Below are 18276 nucleotides of genomic sequence, written 5' to 3'. Positions count from 1 at the left end.
CTTTGTGCCCCGCTGCTCAACCCCTCTTATAAATCAGCTTCTGCCAAGCTCACCCAACACCACACAGCCTTTCCCGATGACCGTAACCCTGCCAATTTCCCTTTCCTCCAAACCAGCTGGATCTCCAGCTGTCCTGCCCTTACTGCCAGTCCCATCAAACAAACCTGCCAAACTGTTTCTGCTCTTCCCATAGCGTGATGTAGGTTGGACAGGGCCGGTCAGGGCTGTGTCCAGACAAGTCTTGAAAACGTCCAAGGCCAGAGCCTGCACAACATTTATGGACAGTGCATTCCAGTCCTTGAGCTTTTTCAGGGTCAAAAAGAACTGGAAAATAAGGTCCTCACACGTCAGTAGAATTCCGCAGGTTCCAAACTGTGTCTGTGGCCTCTCGGCCTACCGGCACCGTGCACTTGGAGAAGAGCCTGGCTTCATCTTCTCCACGTGCTCAGAGCACGTAGCTGTAGACACCCATAAGGTCTCCCTTTGAGCCTTCTTTTGCTAAGGCCTCGTTCCCTCAGGCTCTGAGTACATCATGCCCTCAAGCTCCCTGCCTGCCTTGGGGCCTCCCGCTGGACTCCCTCCAACACGCCTGTACCTTGCCTGCACACCGAGGAGCCCCAGCCTGAACGCAGGAGCCCAGGCATGGTCTCAGGAGTGCCAAAGAGAGGAGAAGGATGACTTCCCTGCCTGTGCTGGCTCCGCTTTCGCTGGCATCTCAGAGCGCAGTAGGTGTGCTTTGCCACAAGGGCACACTGCTGACTCACCTGCAGCCACTGGCCACCAGGCATCCCCTGCCTCCCCAGCTGCCTGACCTCCAACCTGTGTCTACAGCACGGTCCCAGCGCCCTCCAGAAGCTGAAAGGTGCCTCTCCCCGGAGGAAGTGCTCGATCATGGCTCAGGCCTTTGGAGAACAATCCTCTTCTGGTGTGTCCTACCTGCATGGTCGCTTCTGGTGGAACTGCAGCGTAAATTCCTTCTGCCTGTGATCTGTCAAGCCAGAAAGGTATTTCAGCATTGCCTGGCTCCGTGTCCGCCGTATCTATCCGTTTGTCAGCTTTGGCACTGGGCTCATGCTCCACCTCGCTTTCTATAAGCTGCCAAAGGCTGATCCATGCATCTGAACAGGGTGAGATTGCAGGCTCAGGGTTCAGCCAACCCCCAGGTGCAAGGCAAGGAGGGGATCTTCCCTCCTTGGGCTCATTTGGCCAGGAATTAAGTCACGAGCACGATCATGCCTCCTGCCTAGAACCATTCTCTCCAACGGCAGCTCTCAGTGGATGCTGGGGGGAGCCTAGGAGCAAGACAAGTAGGATCCTTCTGCTGAGGATTCACTCCTGTGTTCCAAGCCCCTGGGCTTGGACTTGGCTGAAAAAGTCGCCCCCATACCAATCTCCACAGCTTTCCTCACTGGCACAGAGGCTGGGGAGGCACACGCCCAGCCTAACCACAACCCACAGCACCATGTTGCCCTCTGCTTTACAGCCAGGCTTCATCCATCCCTCCAAGTACCCACCTGGAGAACCCCTGGCGGCCTGTGCTGCCCTGGGCTCCAGGACACCACCGCTGAGGCAAGCGTGCTGGCTGGCCGCTTTGAACCGCATGCAAAGAATGCCTGGAGAAGGGATCCTTTACCACCGGTTCACGGCGAGGGCCTCTGCCGCTGCACAAACCAGGTTTTCCTCTGTGCTTCTGAAGCCCAAGAACGTCGACTCTGAACAGCTGAGTGAGCTACTAGAGCCGTGCAGGCTTCCTCTCCACCACAGACCTTGTGCTCAGGAATTGGCTGCAGTGCTGGGGGAACATACCTAGAATTCCCTTTACCTGTAAATCTCATCCCTTCGGGTGGGGAGAAGTGTCTCTTGGCAGCCACCACAGCCTCATATCCTATTTCCTCCACGAAAACCCCGATGTCTTGACAGAAATGTACAAGTGGAAGGATGGAAATCCCTACACCCCTGTCCTCCACCGAGAGGGGATTATGGCTAATGAAGCACATACAAGCATAGCAAAAATGTGAAAAGGCCAACACCATTATAAGGGCGTTTCTGTTGCGTGCCTGGCAAGTAAGGCCTTTTGCCAAAGCCCTGCCAGAGCGCTGCTACTGGCTCTTGGCACGACCTCTAGCTTGCTTGCCCAACGGAGACCATGGAAAGATAGAAAAGGGGCACAGGATCCACCCAAGTTTTAGACCTCAAACTAAGGGCATTGCTGCCAGCGGTTGTCCTTTCCAATGGAGATTTAAATCATGCTGCAGCTCTTCTGTGCAGAAGACGGGCACTGAGCTGTCTCAGGCTGCGCTTCTCATTTCAATGCTGTGGCCTGGTTCTATGCCTCATGTGTCTTCACCTACACGGGAGCCCCCGAGAAAAGGTCACTAGGCAGAGTAGCGGCTGTTCTCTGCGTGGTTCTTCCTCTTCTGCTCAACACCTTGGTTTACACCCTAAGAAAGGAGGATGTGAAAGCTGCTCTGAGCAGGGTCAAGAGCTGGCATTTCTTCACATGAGGGAAACAACCAGCAGGGTGCCATCACCCTCACCCCCACATCACCGTAGGTCAGGGAGTTGGTGATCCAGGTATCCTGAGGAGGCCCTGGCCTCTGCTGTGCCCTGCTACAAGCAGAGCCTGGCCTTCAGGCCCGTGTTGTTCTGCACAGATCCCTTGGCCAGGGGACAAACTCAGCCCGTCCATTGCAGCCGATGAGCTTTCAGGCAGCTTCGGCTTGGTGCCAGTGATTGCACTGCCCTTGTGTCCTTGCCTCTATCTGAAGTGCAGCAGGAAGGTCTCATGTGAACATGGCTTCTGTTTCGCAGCAGAAATGCTGAATAGGGCTGTTTTATTTCATGACAATCGTCTTAGAGTTTGACTGACCAAGAAGGGGTGACCTTTTCATGGGCAGGACGAGCGTGGTGTGCTGTGCCCTGACTGGAGCCACCTATTTGACAGCACGTAGCTTAGGGGTCCCAGCGTCTGAAGGACATAGGATTATCTGTACTGCCATCTCTTTCTTCAGTGGCATTCTCTGGGATAAGAAATGGCCATTTACAGAGTCTGGGTGCCTTTCCACTGGGAATCAAACCAGCAGCTCCTGGTGCAAAACATTTGGTGCAGCTGGCAGGTCCCCGTGGGAAATGCCTTTGCAGGGGAAGGACAGTGATTTAAAGAATCACTCTAGCAATATATGAGCAAGCGCAGGTTATCTTTATTTGGCAGCGGTGGGTGCATGGGAGATCGCTCCACCAAAGTCATGCACAGCAAGGGAACCTTTCAGCCCCTTCTTTATACAAGTCACTCATGTCTATTCATTAACTTTCCATGAACTCATTAACATATTTCACACCTGGACAATTAGCACAACATTCCCTCTGTCACCCATTCAAGGATTTAGTACATCTTCAAGTTAACAATATTAAGATATCTCATGCCTGGACAATTTAGCACCCTCCCTGTGTCACCCATTCAAGGATTTAGTACACCCTCAAGTTAACAATAAGGGTCTCCTCAGACAAACATGAGCACATGTTCTTTAAATAAATCGTATATGGCCCATTATTCAATAGTGAAGCAGAGACAGAGCAAATGCCCGACTGGGCCCGCGCACACAGCCATGGAAGGCTGTTACGGGACACGTGGCCTAGGTGGTTTTCCTGGTGAAGCGGGAAGTGAGGAGGGATTATCGGAATGTCCCAGCCCCCCTGAACAATTAACTTGTTTCAGGCAGCGTGGGCCCGCACAAGGAAAAGGCAAGGAGAACCTGTGCTGTGTTGGTTGTGGCATCCGTGCTGGAGGTGGACGTGGGGATGTTCGGAGCTGAAGCAGCAGCCCCAGGTGAGATGCAGGCGCGGTAGCTCAAACGCATCTGGGCAGCACATGGTGGTGTGGGAGCAGGGGGCACACGGGGTGGCATCCCTCCTCACCTGCAAACCAGCCCAGGGAAGGGGTGTCCCCTCTTCAGCCCTGGGGCAGGGACAGGGCTGGCCAGGGGCGGGAATGAACACAGCCCTTGAGTTCTGCTTGTGACACTGCGGAGCCAGCACAACACTCACCGTGTTACGGCTCTGCTGGATACTGGGGCAGAAGTAACCCTAATTCATGGCAATCTGCACCATCACCCCAAGACGAAAGCAATGACCGGTAACACAGTTGGGAAGGGGCTGTTGGGGGCAGAGGCAGAAGAGTTGTCTCCAAAAGTCTTTCTAACCTTGCAGCCAGGAGGAAACGAGCTACTTACAAGTTGGGGTGGGCTTCCAGAGTGCCCTGCTACATATCACAGGCCGCGATCCCTTAGCAGGAAAGGCTTTCCATATCCAGCGGGGGAAAATATTCCTCCCACATCCACCCAGCTCACAGCGGGGAGGACTTTGCCCCCCACATTATGCAGCCCCCTCCCTCCAGGACAGTAGCCTCAGAGCAGGACTGGCTGCCTTCAGGGCTTGCTGACAGGTCTCCACCAAGCCAAACACTCCTAGAGCCTGGGGTTATCCAGCAGGGGCATTTGCCTTTCAGTAACCCGGGCTGGCCTGTAAAGCAAGCAACTGGGTCCTGGTGTAGGACTGTAGGTCCCTGGCTTTTGGGCATGGTACAAAATTTTTTAACCAGAATGTATAAGCTAATGAACAATACTATATGGACATACGGTTTTGTTTAATAATCTGCACATCTTCTTGAAGAAAGAGAACATCCACATACTTTTGATTCAGGATGTGCCATGCAAAGAACTATCAAGGATAATTAGCTGAGGCAATTGCTGCTTGGGACAAGGTGACTCTGCAGAAGAATTACATCCAGGAAAGTTGTCCCTCATCCTTGTTGCACAGGTAGCAAGAGATTTGTCCTTAAGCAAACTGCCTTCATTATAATACTATAACTCACAGCCCTTACACCAGATGCCTCGGCCCACAAAGACACCCTTCCTCAACGAGCATGTGTAGTTGACCAGTAAGATTGTGTAACCGTTAAGTAGATTACCCTCCACTCAGTGTTAGAGGGTTGGAAATTAACAAATTCATATTCATCTACTCTGACTGTGGAAACTACCAAGTTGTGCGAGTTCACTCACCACTGAAAGCTAGAGGAACTTTTTATTAAAAGCAGTATCTCGTAGACTTACATTACTCCCTCCTCTGGGAGGCAGTCCTTGACAAAGTTCTCCAAATGGGTCCTTCCCATGCACTGCCATTCTTCATAAAGTCCTTTCCACGGTCTGCAGTCCTTCAGGAATGGATTGTTCCAGTCTGGGTCCCCCCTGCTGTACAGGTCCTGCTAGAAAAATGTCTCCTCCGTAGGCTCCTCTCTGTGGGCCGCAGTTTCTCTGAGGAGCCTCCTCCAGCACAGGGTTCTCTATGCTCTGCAGCTTCCTTCAGGGCATCTCCACCTGTTGTGGCATGAGGTCCTCCGTGGGCTGCAGGGTGGGTATGTGCTGCATCATAGTCCTCCGTGGGTTGGCACAAGACAAGCTGTGTCACCAGTGTCTTCTCCATGGCTGCAGGGGAGTATCTGCTCTGGCACTTCAGGCACCGGCTCCCCCTCCTTCCTCAAAGACCTCGGTGCCTGCCAAGTTGTTTCTCTCACATTTTCTGACTCTTCTCTCGCAGGTGATGCACAGCACCTTTTACCCCTTCTTGCATATGTTATCAGAGAGGCGCTGCCAGCGCTGCTGATTAGCTCTGCTTTGGCCAGCAGCAGGACCGCCTTGGAGCCGGCTGTCATTGGCTCTGTCTATGGCTCTGACATGGGGGCAGCTTCTGGCAGCTTCTCGCAGAAGCCATCCCTGCAGCCCGTCCGCTACCACAGCCTTAGGTGAAACACGTGCACTGTCATTACCCTGGTGTGATTATGTGCAAAACCTGTTTTGTGTCTGCAGGATAAAGCCAGCCAGCTCAAGGCGCACAGAGGAGGCTGCTGGCAGCTCCCTCTTGCTACGGGCAATTACCGCACCCGCACCTGCAGGCAAAACAGCAGCAGAGCAAAGGCCAGCACATCAATTAAAACAGGGGAAAAATAACAAGAATGCGTGAGCATTCACAGGGCAGCCAAACCATTTGCTCAGCTGCTCTGTAAATTAATGTTGCTCCTGCCTTTCTCTGCCTTTACAAGAGAGGGTATTTGCCTTCACGTGAGCCTAGAGACAGGCTCACTGCTACATCACTTCTGATGCCCCAGCCTCAGCGGCTGCGGCCCAAGGGGAGTCTGGCTTGTCCCAGACACACCCCTTCTGCGGCCACATGAGTGTGTCACTGTGGAACTGCTCCCTCTGCAAGGGCAGGGGCTGGTCCCAGACCCCTGAGGAGATCACCAAGGTCAGGCGGGAGCTGCTACCACTGAGGGATTTAATGTTTCTTTTCCTTTCTTTTCCTGGTACCATGGGAATTCTTTGGGTGGCTGCAGCAAAGGGGATGTTCTCCAGCTTTGCATTATCCTCCACACATAGGCTTGAGATGTGGACAGGCTCGATATCTGGAAGGGCCTTGAAAACGTCCACTCTGCGGTGCTTTCTTGAGCGCTTCTCATCATCAAAGAGCCTGGATCCAGACGCAGCTGCACAAGTCACACAGGCCTGTGCCTCACAGCAGTACAGGCTGGGGAGGCAGAGGCCCAGCCTCACCACAGCCCCCAGGTGCTGCTGCTGAGTAGGCTGAGCTCAGAGCTCCAGGCAAGCAGTGGCAGGGAGGGATGTGCCCCTCACAGCACCGCCCATGTTTCTATGCGCTGCTGCGTGCTGTGGGCACCACTGTGGGCTCAGTGCACAGAAATAGGCAGCGCTGTCCTGGAGCTCAGCATCCCGCACATGCAGAACCACCTGGGAGGTCTCCACAGACAGTGAAGACGAGAACCTCCCTGAATCCACCTGCGGTTTCCATTTGTACACTCCCTGCAGCAGCATCTGAGGGGACTGCGTCTGGCGCTGCTGGTACCAGAAGATGTAGGGATTGGCAGAACTGGTGGAGAAATTGCAGTGCAGAGCTGTGCTGTGTCCTCTCTGGATGGTCATTTCTGCAGGGAACTGGAGCACAGAGTCCTTTTGGGCATGACCTGTAAAGCCAGAAATATCTTTCAGCCTTGCTTGCCTGTGCACCAGTCCATCTGTCACTTCCTGGGCTTGCTCACTGTCCCCGCTCTCCATCTCACTTTTCCCAGGCTCTGAGATGCTGAGCTGCTTGTCCCTGCACCCTTCTTTCTGCAGCTGCTTGCCACTCCTCACCGCCCAGATCATCCTGCTTTCCAGCAGTGCGCACATGTCTTTCCAGCCACTCTTTCTCTCCGTATCTGCCTCTGAGCTATGTTAACTGCTGCTGTCTCCTTCAGCAGCGGCAGCCATGAGCTGTCCTTCTCCCACCTCTGACTGTATCTTCTTGCTAGCGAAGCTCCTCCATATGACACACCACGTCCTCTGCCCTTGCCCTGTCCCTGTACAGCATTTCAGCTCTCCTTGACTCTAGTTAGCCTTCTCTGTTTGTCCCCCGAGGTTTAGAGACAGCCCTGCAGAGGCTGGTAACCTTTTCTCCAGCACACCTAGGAGAGAAGCTCCTAGATGCCACACAGCTCCGTTCCCCAGCGTCTTCCCTCTTTCAGGCTTGGACTGTATTAGCAGCACACTCAAGAATGCTCGGTACCTGCAAATGCAGGGTAAAGTCTTGTCCTTCCTCTTATGCTCGTTACTCCTGACATCTCCCACATTATTTGCCATACCCACCTGCAGCCCCGGCTCTCCCTACAGAAACACTCCCTGATCCCCCAGGCCGTCAGGACTGACACCTCCGTGCTTCCACCACCAGCTGCGCAAACTCTTGCCTCGTTCACCCCAGCCTGGAAGTGGCATCTCACCAAAGGCTGCCAGTCCCGCCAGGGCTGCCAGCACAATCAGGGCCATGTCACGCTCTCCCTTCACGGGGTGTGCAGGCACCTGCCAGCCGGAGGGACCTGATGCTTGCAACTTCACCTCTTCCTCTGCCTCTGCCCGATCAAAGAGGCCTCCAAACCACAGCCCAGAGGGCGGAGCAAAACTCTCTCCCTGCTGCTCCAGGCAGGCCTCGTTGCACCTGTCCCCCAGCCTCTACCACCAGAACGTTCTCCAGAGCCTCGTGGTGTAGGTACCGTCCATCAGAGGGAATGGCATCCCTGGTGATCTTCTCCTGGCATCGGACCCAGGTGTCGCACACTCTCCCTTCCCCTCTGGCCGTGGAGCAGGAACCTGAAGAGAAACATCTCTGTAAAGAGCATCTGCTGCAGAAACCAGCCGTACAGGGACAGGCACGCTCCCGCACTCTGGCAGGGGGAGGACACTGCCACACAGCTCTCCGTTGTACAGGCAGTCCCCCTGTGTCCCTTCACCTGCCCACATTAGCCACAGGCGCCAGGTGCTTGTCCCACCCTGGGCCCCAGAACCGCTATCCCCAGGCAAGCCAAAGGGCTGCTCGGTTTTACTGCCTCCTGCTCCTGGAGCAGGGCTCCTCTGCCACTTCTCACCCAGGGCCCTTGGCTCACACAGCTGGCAGGGACTGCAGAAAACAGCTGGCGAGCGCAGCAGCCCCCATTCACAACCCCGCTCCCACAAGGCCTTCAGGGTCCTGCTGCTCAGCCGAGGCCGTGGCAGAAGGACGGTGGGCTGCCCTCTGCTCTCCAATGTCTGCAAACCTGCCAGGGGCTCCTGGTAATGCACTGTAGCTGCCACCACAGTCCCCAGCTGAGGCAGGACGAAGGGCTGAACCTTTCCCCTCTGCCTCTCAAGCCTGTGCACATGAACTTTCACAGCTGTGTCAGCTCCTGCAGCCGCACCAGCCTCGCTGGGGACTGGCTGGGACCAGGAGCCAACTTTGACATCTAGATGAACATGCCAACCAAATGTTTTATATATATATATATATATATATATGTATTTAGTATCCAATCATTGGTAAAATATGCATGATCATTAGTGAAAGATGTAGCTTAGATAGAATATAATCATTTGCAAAGATGGAGTGCATCCTTCCTTGCTTGGAGGCAGGTGGTCAAGGCTGTGAAACCAGATATATGGCCTTCTATGGAAACCGGTGGTTAAAATCAAGTAGGTAAGGGAGGCTCCCTTGGTTCCTCCTGGTAGCCCTGGCCAGGCTTTGGTGGGATCTGTGGGAGGAGAGTGAAACCAGATGTCTCTGCATTTGAAATCAGGTGATCTTGTTTATTCAACACTATAAGAGCTGGACCCTCTGACAGTGACTTTGGAGACCTCACCTACGAGTGGATGCCCTGTGTAGGACCTCCCAAATGCTGGGACAGGCTCTCCAAATCCTCACTGTAACCAGGGCTCCCAGCAGCTGTGGACCCGGATGACGGTAAAGTATTAAGGCAATTGGTGATGTATCTTTCTTAACTGCTGTAGCCTGTCATAGGCAGCAGTGATTAGGTGCATTGCCTTGTTTTATTCTTGCTGTATCCTTTCACTTACTACTTGTTTCACTTCCTATTCTATTTTTTAAAATGTAAGTAAAGATAAACTCACTTCTTTAACTAGGGGTCTCTTTTCGTTGTACTGACCCGGTCTATGGCAAAACACCTCTCTGCAGGAGGCCTTCCCACAGCAGCAGGAGCAGGCTGGAAGTGGACTGTGAAGCCGGGGCAGCCAGTTTGTAATTGTGTGCCTGAGCCAACGTTACAAAGGTACCAGCAAGAAACCACTTCTCCTTGTGAATTCAAAGCAATGGCTTGCCCCCAGGCTGTCTCAGTTGTGACTTTCTGTTCTAACAGGGCCTGGCTATGTTAGTGGGGTGGAAGAGATCCCCAGCCCCTGCCTGCTGAGCAGCAGCAATGCCCGGCTCATGTGGCAGGAGGACCTCTGCTGCCTGCCTCCCTGTGCAGACCCAAGAGGAGTCGCTCCTCGCCAGGGACCACGACTGAAGGGCAATGTTTTATCAGGGCATTTCACTTGCATGTCTGAAATCCTTTTTCCCTAGCTGTGCTACAAGGAACCATCACCTGCAGCAGCACAGCTGCACTTCCTAACCCAACCACAGTAAACCTTGTAACAAGCTGGAGTTCCTTCTTAATGAGGATAGCACCTGCAATGGTCCTTGTAGAAGAGGGAGGGATGGCATTTCTCCATACAGACGAGTAAGCCATTTGGCCACAGCACCGCCAAGGCGCTGCTCCTGGCCCTTGGCATGCCCCCTGGTTTGCCTGCCCGACCGAGGAGATCTTGGACATGGAGGAAACGGGTACAGAATCCATGCAGGTTTTACAGTCCAAACTAAGGGCGCTGCTGCCAGAGGTTCTGGGGGTTTTTGATGGTGATTTAAACCACCTACTGATGGAGCTGCCATGGTTCTTTACACCTCTCTTACTCCCCTGCTGATTGCCTTGATTTATACCCTGAGAACTCAGGATGTCCCAGCTGCTACTACCTGCTGATTTGCAGTCAACTTCTGTCCAGCTTGCGGTGGTTCACAGTAGCAATGATGTCAGATCTGTTTCCAATGGAAGCAAATGCTCTAAAAGCATGACCAACCGCAATGGAGTAATCCTTCTGTGGACGCGATCTGCACAGTGTCCTGTGCCCTGGCTGTGGCCTGCTGATGTAAGGGGGAGTTTGTGAGCATTGTGGACTGTCTGAGAAGGGCATATATGACTGTTAATTGAAAACACTTGATTCACAGAGGTGAGGAGTGGAATGTATTTGGTTTATGGGGCAAGGTTATGGTAGCAGGGGGGCTGCCGGGGTGGCTTCTGTGAGAAGATGCCAGTCAGTGCCGCCCCATGTTGTTCAGAGCCAGTTTCAGGTGGCTACAAGACGGACCTGCCACTGACCAAAGCTGGGCCAGTCAGTGACGGTGGTGGCGCCTCCACAATAATACATTTAAGAAGGTTGAAAAAGTGGTGCACAAGAGCATGTGGGAGAGAGGAATGAGAATATGGGAGAGAAACAACTCTGCAGGCACTGAAGTCAGCAAAGAAGGAGGAGGGGATGAGGTGCTCCAGGTTCATGTGTGGCTCATGACACAGGTTGTCCCTGATGAGCTGGTGATGCAGCTTGTCCCCCTGCAGCCCATGGAGGTTAAGGGTGGGGCAGACATCCACCTGCAGCCCATGGAGGAACCCATGCCACAGCAGGTGGATGTGCCCTGAAGGAAGCTGTGACCCCATGGAGATCCCATCATGGAGCAGGCTTCTGGCAAGATCTGTGGCCCCACGGGGGATCCACGCTGTAGCAGTTTGTGAAGAACTGCAGCCCACGGAAAGGACTCGTGTTGGAGAAGGACAGTCTCCCACAGGAGGGACCCCACACCACAGCAGGGAAAGAGCATGAGGAGGAAGAGGCGGCAGAGGGAATGAGTTATGAACTGACTGCAGCACCCATTGCACATCCTCCTGTGTTCCTCTGGGGGAGGAAGTAGGGACGTCAGGACGGAAGGTGAGCCCAGGCATAAGGAAGTGTTGCAGGGAAGGTGTTTTAAAATTTATTCTCATTTCTCATTCTCCTACTCTGATTTGATTGGCAAGAAATTAATTTCTCCAAGCTGAGCCTGTTTGCCTGTGACACCAACTGCTGGGTCAAAATTTCCCTGTCCTTGCCACAAACCATGAGCCTTCTTATTTTTCCATCCTGGTGAGTAGTGGGAGTGATAGAGCAGAGTGGGGGAGACGTTGCAGCCAGGCAAGGTCAACCCAACCCCAACACGCCATGCTCATGCTGGCCCAGTACAGCAGTAGAAATGGTCTAACAACCTTCCTGGTGCAGAAGGGACATTGCAGCAGCAGAGCCACCTGGGAGGAGGTGACCAAAAAGCCCACTGCCCACACTCCCGGCGCTGGCAGGGAGCAGAGCTTCTTTGTCATGACAGTGCTTTTTGCCAAGCACTTTGCGTATGGTGACACCATGACTGAAGGCCATGGCTGAGAGGATCGGGAACTCAGGCATAGCCAGGAAGAAGCAGGAAAATAACAGCAGGAGACACAAAGGATTGTTCTGTTGGCAAGGAATCTTGGGGACAGCATCTGGGGGACGATGGTGGTGACACAGCAGATCTCCAAGAAGGAAAGCCTGACAGGAAGAAATGCACAAGGATCTGCAGGGAATTGCCTGATTTGAATGCCCAGGGAGCTTGTTAGTGTTAATAACAACTCCAAGCTGAGATCTTTGTGTGTGTCCTTGGGATGGGGAAAATTACCGGGTGGAAGCTGCTGCTGTGTTTGCCCAAGGCAGCCAGGCAAAGGTGAGACACCCACTAAGCTGAGCATCGTGCTGGAGCATTTGCGTTCGCTTTATTCTTGACATCGTGAACTCCCTGTGCCATGGCAGCACTTGGAGGACCTAGAGGTGTCACTTGGCCTTCCTAAAAGTCATGAAGAGCTCAGCATCCTTGGCAAGAGGAGAAGCAGCCTGAGGTGGCCTGGATGGGAATCGGTCCCCTCTGGGAAGGCGTTGCGGGACAATGCCGGCAGGCCTTTTCAGACAGGCCAGGGGACGCCACGGTACCCGCAAGGCTCTGACCCCGTGCTGGGCAAGCACGAGCGCGTGGTGGGAAACACGCTGCGCCCCGCTGCCTTGCACAGACCCTCTCAGGCTCCCCGTGCAGCGCGGCCCAAGCGCGGCTGTTTGCTGCCTCGGAGCACCGATGCGCAGCAGCCCTCGAGGAGGAGAGGTGCTGAGCCCGGGCAGCGACTGCAAGGGGCACCCGCTGATCCCGGTGCCGGTGCCGGTGCCGCAGGCGGTGGCGGGAAGCGCCCGCGGCCGGGCGGGGCGAGGCGGCAGCGCCCCCTGGCGGGCCCGGCCGGGGCTGTCCCCCCGCCCCCGACACACACGCCCGGCCCCGGCCGCCGAGGTTCGTGCCCGGCCGCAGCCCCGGCTCCGAGCCCCGTGTCTCCCACGGCGCAGTAATACACCGCCGCGTCCCTGCGCCGGGGCCGGGCGAGCCACAGGGCGCTGGACCGGCGGTCTGTCGCCACCGACATCCGCCCCGGAGGGTCCTGCACCTCTCTGGACCCTTTGTGACCGCTCGTGATGAATGCGGGGCCTCGGCCCGGGAGCTGGCGGTACCAGTAGATTAAGTCTCCTGTCCCTATGCTGGGGTGTGAGCAGCTGATGGCGATGCCGGTGTCCTCGGTGGTCTCTGCCGACGGCTCCTGCTGCACCTGGGCTCTGCCCACAGCCACTGCCGAGGAGAAAAAGAAGGGGGAATCCTCAAAACCTGCTTTGTGCCCTGCCCCGCCTGCCGTTCGCCATGGCAAATCCCAGTCGGGAACATTCGGGCATGGCGGGGGGAGAAGTGTTTCCAGAGGATGTCTACAGGTGCATTAACGGAGGTGTCCGTTAACGGCTGGCAGACATACGAACGCGAGAGTGACAGGTGGAGTCACTGGACAAAAACAGGGACAAAGGGAAGGAGCCCGAGGGGAAGCAGCAGCGGGGAAGCAGCAGCGGGGAAGGAGCCCGAGGGGAAGCAGCAGCGGGGAAGGAGCGGCTGCAGGCGCTCCGCGGCAGAAGGCGGAGGGAAGGAGGCAGCGGGCAGGGCTGGACAGCGAGAGCACGGCGAGTTTCCGCAGGGAAGGCGGGATGGCAGCAGAGGGAGGGAGGGACGCGAGCCCGGCGCGGCGGCAGGGCTCCGTGCAGAAGCCCGAGGGGACGGCAGCCCCGCGGGGGCCCCCGCAGGCCGAGCCCCGGCCCGCCCCCCGCCGCCAGCCCCGCGCACCCAGCAGCAGCGCGGCCAGCCCCGCCAGCCCTGCGCCCCGGCCCCGCCGCATGCCGCCGCTCCGCCGCCCGCGCCTCGCTGCCCCGCGCCAGCCCCGGCTCTGGGCGGCGGCCGCGGCGCCTCCTCTCCGCCGCCTCCTCTGCTCCGCGCCGCCGCCAGCTCCGCCCCGGGGCTGAGCCCGGCGCCGGCGCCGCTCGGGGGCTCGCCGCAGCCTGGGGCAGCAGCGGGCCCTCGGCCCGGGAGATGGAGCAGCTTCCAGAGCTGCCTCCCCGCTCCGGGGCTGGAAGCGGCAGCCCCCGCTGCCCTGCGGGTGCCGGGGAGCAGCCTCAGAGCCTGCCTTCTGCTGCCTCTGCAGCCCACTTGGGTCATAGAGAAGGTGTGCGAGAAGATGCCGCTCCAGCTGTTGCCCAGCAGTGCTGAGAAAAGGGGAGCAATCGCCTCTCTTGGCCTCTTGGCAATGCTTTGTCTGAGGCGGCCGAGGATTCCCTTGGAACTCCTTGGCGCAGGGGCACAGTACTGGCTCATGGCCAGCTTGGTGTCTACCAGAAGCCTAGTTTGTTCTCTGCACAGGACTGCTTTCTATGGGTGACCCCGGGCTGCCCTGGTGCGTGGTGCTGTTCTTCCAAGGACAGGAGTTTTTCCCTTTCCCTTGTTTCCCTTGTTTCCCGCCCGCGTCCCCACCGGGAGCTCTGAGAGAGCAGAGCTGCAGGAAACGACTCTGCCAGGGGAACCCAGAACGAGAAAGGGAGGAGAGAATTCTTGTTCTTAGCATGCCTGAAATGCCTGTGCTGTGCTCCTGCCTCCTCCAGCAGTGGCACCTGTTGCTCCTGCACTCAGCAGCTTCTGCCTTGCCAGGGTGGAGGGGCGACAGGCCTGCAGCTGGGGACCAACCTCTCTGACACATCCCCCCATGCAATGTCGTGGGAGTCTCTCCTTCCCTGATACCTGTGTCCTCTCTCTCACAGCACAAGGCCTTGGTGGGGTTGGCCTGTCCTAGCGCCTTCACGGTGCCTAGCGCCAAGCTCCTGTCAGCACAGCCCAAGGCTGCAGCTCTTACAAACATCATCTTCAACACCCCCAAGCCCTGCAGACACCAACTGTCCCACTCAGCCCCACAGGCACTGTGGACTTTCTCCTTCTATCCAAAAGAAGATCGGTACTCGAGGAAGCAACACAGGAAGCTTTGTGCCCCGCTGCTCAACCCCTCTTATAAATCAGCTTCTGCCAAGCTCACCCAACACCACACAGCCTTTCCCGATGACCGTAACCCTGCCAATTTCCCTTTCCTCCAAACCAGCTGGATCTCCAGCTGTCCTCCCCTTACTTCCAGTCCCATCAAACAAACCTGCCAAACTGTTTCTGCTCTTCCCATAGCATGATGTAGGTTGGACAGGGCCGGTCAGGGCTGTGTCCAGACGAGTCTTGAAAACGTCCAAGGCCAGAGCCTGCACAACATTTATGGACAGTGCATTCCAGTCCTTGAGCTTTTTCAGGGTCAAAAAGAACTGGAAAATAAGGTTCTCACACGTCAGTAGAATTCCGCAGGTTCCAAACTGTGTCTGTGGCCTCTCGGCCTACCGGCACCGTGCACTTGGAGAAGAGCCTGGCTTCATCTTCTCCACGTGCTCAGAGCACGTAGCTGTAGACACCCATAAGGTCTCCCTTTGAGCCTTCTTTTGCTAAGGCCTCGTTCCCTCAGGCTCTGAGTGCATCATGTCCTCAAGCTCCCTGCCTGCCTTGGGGCCTCCCGCTGGACTCCCTCCAACACGCCTGTACCTTGCCTGCACACCGAGGAGCCCCAGCCTGAACGCAGGAGCCCAGGCATGGTCTCAGGAGTGCCAAAGAGAGGAGAAGGATGACTTCCCTGCCTGTGCTGGTTCCGCTTTCGCTGGCATCTCAGAGCGCAGTAGGTGTGCTTTGCCACAAGGGCACACTGCTGACTCAGCTGCAGCCACTGGCCACCAGGCATCCCCTGCCTCCCCAGCTGCCTGACCTCCAACCTGTGTCTACAGCACGGTCCCAGGGCCCTCCAGAAGCTGAAAGGTGCCTCTCCCCGGAGGAAGTGCTCGATCATGGCTCAGGCCTTTGGAGAACAATCCTCTTCTGGTGTGTCCTACCTGCATGGTCGCTTCTGGTGGAACTGCAGCGTAAATTCCTTCTGCCTGTGATCTGTCAAGCCAGAAAGGTATTTCAGCATTGCCTGGCTCTGTGTCCGCCGTATCTATCCGTTTGTCAGCTTTGGCACTGGGCTCATGCTCCACCTCGCTTTCTATAAGCTGCCAAAGGCTGATCCATGCATCTGAACAGGGTGAGATTGCAGGCTCAGGGTTCAGCCAACCCCCAGGTGCAAGGCAAGGAGGGATCTTCCCTCCTTGGGCTCATTTGGCCAGGAATTAAGTCACGAGCATGATCATGCCTCCTGCCTAGAACCATTCTCTCCAACGGCAGCTCTCGGTGGATGCTGGGGGGAGCCTAGGAGCAAGACAAGTAGGATCCTTCTGCTGAGGATTCACTCCTGTGTTCCAAGCCCCTGGGCTTGGACTTGGCTGAAAAAGTCGCCCCCATACCAATCTCCACAGCTTTCCTCACTGGCACAGAGGCTGGGGAGGCACACGCCCAGCCTAACCACAACCCACAGCACCATGTTGCCCTCTGCTTTACAGCCAGGCTTCATCCATCCCTCCAAGTACCCACCTGGAGAACCCCTGGCGGCCTGTGCTGCCCTGGGCTCCAGGACACCACCGCTGAGGCAAGCGTGCTGGCTGGCCGCTTTGAACCGCATGCAAAGAATGCCTGGAGAAGGGATCCTTTACCACCGGTTCACGGCGAGGGCCTCTGCCGCTGCACAAACCAGGTTTTCCTCTGTGCTTCAGAAGCCCAAGAACGTCGACTCTGAACAGCTGAGTGCTGTTCAGAGCCGTGCAGGCTTCCTCTCCACCACAGACCTTGTGCTCAGGAATTGGCTGCAGTGCTGGGGGAAGAGGATTCTCTTACCTGTAAATCTCATCCCTTCTGGGAGATGGAATTGTCTCTTGGCAGCCACCACAGCCTCATATCCTATTTCCTCCACGAAAACCCCGATGTCTTGACAGAAATGTACAAGTGGAAGGATGGAAATCCCTACACCCCTGTCCTCCACCGAGAGGGGATTATGGCTAATGAAGCACATACAAGCATAGCAAAAATGTGAAAAGGCCAACACCATTATAAGGGCGTTTCTGTTGCGTGCCTGGCAAGTAAGGCCTTTTGCCAAAGCCCTGCCAGAGCGCTGCTACTGGCTCTTGGCACGACCTCTAGCTTGCTTGCCCAACGGAGACCATGGAAAGATAGAAAAGGGGCACAGGATCCACCCAAGTTTTAGACCTCAAACTAAGGGCATTGCTGCCAGCGGTTGTCCTTTCCAATGGAGATTTAAATCATGCTGCAGCTCTTCTGTGCAGAAGACGGGCACTGAGCTGTCTCAGGCTGCGCTTCTCATTTCAATGCTGTGGCCTGGTTCTATGCCTCATGTGTCTTCACCTACACGGGAGCCCCCGAGAAAAGGTCACTAGGCAGAGTAGCGGCTGTTCTCTGCGTGGTTCTTCCTCTTCTGCTCAACACCTTGGTTTACACCCTAAGAAAGGAGGATGTGAAAGCTGCTCTGAGCAGGGTCAAGAGCTGGCATTTCTTCACATGAGGGAAACAACCAGCAGGGTGCCATCACCCTCACCCCCACATCACCGTAGGTCAGGGAGTTGGTGATCCAGGTATCCTGAGGAGGCCCTGGCCTCTGCTGTGCCCTGCTACAAGCAGAGCCTGGCCTTCAGGCCCGTGTTGTTCTGCACAGATCCCTTGGCCAGGGGACAAACTCAGCCCGTCCATTGCAGCCGATGAGCTTTCAGGCAGCTTCGGCTTGGTGCCAGTGATTGCACTGCCCTTGTGTCCTTGCCTCTATCTGAAGTGCAGCAGGAAGGTCTCATGTGAACATGGCTTCTGTTTCGCAGCAGAAATGCTGAATAGAGCTGTTTTATTTCATGACAATCGTCTTAGAGTTTGACTGACCAAGAAGGGGTGACCTTTTCATGGGCAGGACGAGCGTGGTGTGCTGTGCCCTGACTGGAGCCACCTATTTGACAGCACGTAGCTTAGGGCTCCCAGCGTCTGAAGGACATAGGATTATCTGTACTGCCATCTCTTTCTTCAGTGGCATTCTCTGGGATAAGAAATGGCCATTTACAGAGTCTGGGTGCCTTTCCACTGGGAATCAAACCAGCAGCTCCTGGTGCAAAACGTTTGGTGCAGCTGGCAGGTCCCCGTGGGAAATGCCTTTGCAGGGGAAGGACAGTGATTTAAAGAATCACTCTAGCAATATATGAGCAAGCGCAGGTTATCTTTATTTGGCAGCGGTGGGTGCATGGGGGATCGCTGCACCAAAGTCATGCACAGCAAGGGAACCTTTCAGCCCCTTCTTTATACAAGTCACTCATGTCTATTCATTAACTTTCCATGAACTCATTAACATATTTCACACCTGGACAATTAGCACAACATTCCCTCTGTCACCCATTCAAGGATTTAGTACATCTTCAAGTTAACAATATTAAGATATCTCATGCCTGGACAATTTAGCACCCT

At 55.6% G+C, this 18276-nt stretch overlaps 1 protein-coding gene and 1 gene segment (V, D, J or C); both read right to left on the bottom strand.

Annotated features, from left to right (window-relative positions):
* Positions 1 to 6162: 6162 nt before the first annotated feature.
* On the bottom strand, positions 6163 to 8228 carry LOC129735944 (T cell receptor alpha variable 1-2-like). The segment is given in 2 exon segments: positions 6163 to 7030; positions 7823 to 8228. Coding segments are annotated over 2 exon segments (438 nt in total).
* Positions 8229 to 12297: 4069 nt separating this feature from the next.
* On the bottom strand, positions 12298 to 14085 carry LOC129735941 (uncharacterized). The gene is made up of 2 exons (XM_055708671.1): positions 13663 to 14085; positions 12298 to 13125 (listed from the first exon to the last, which is right to left on the bottom strand). Exons 1-2 carry the CDS (start codon positions 13712 to 13714, stop codon positions 12533 to 12535), a joined length of 645 nt encoding a protein of 214 aa, XP_055564646.1. The 5' UTR covers positions 13715 to 14085; the 3' UTR covers positions 12298 to 12532.
* Between the last annotated feature and the right edge of the window lie 4191 nt (positions 14086 to 18276).

This window comes from Falco cherrug, chromosome 4 (assembly GCF_023634085.1).
Source record: "Falco cherrug isolate bFalChe1 chromosome 4, bFalChe1.pri, whole genome shotgun sequence".
Taxonomy (NCBI): domain Eukaryota; kingdom Metazoa; phylum Chordata; class Aves; order Falconiformes; family Falconidae; genus Falco; species Falco cherrug.
This window is presented reverse-complemented; position numbering and strand designations above follow the sequence as displayed.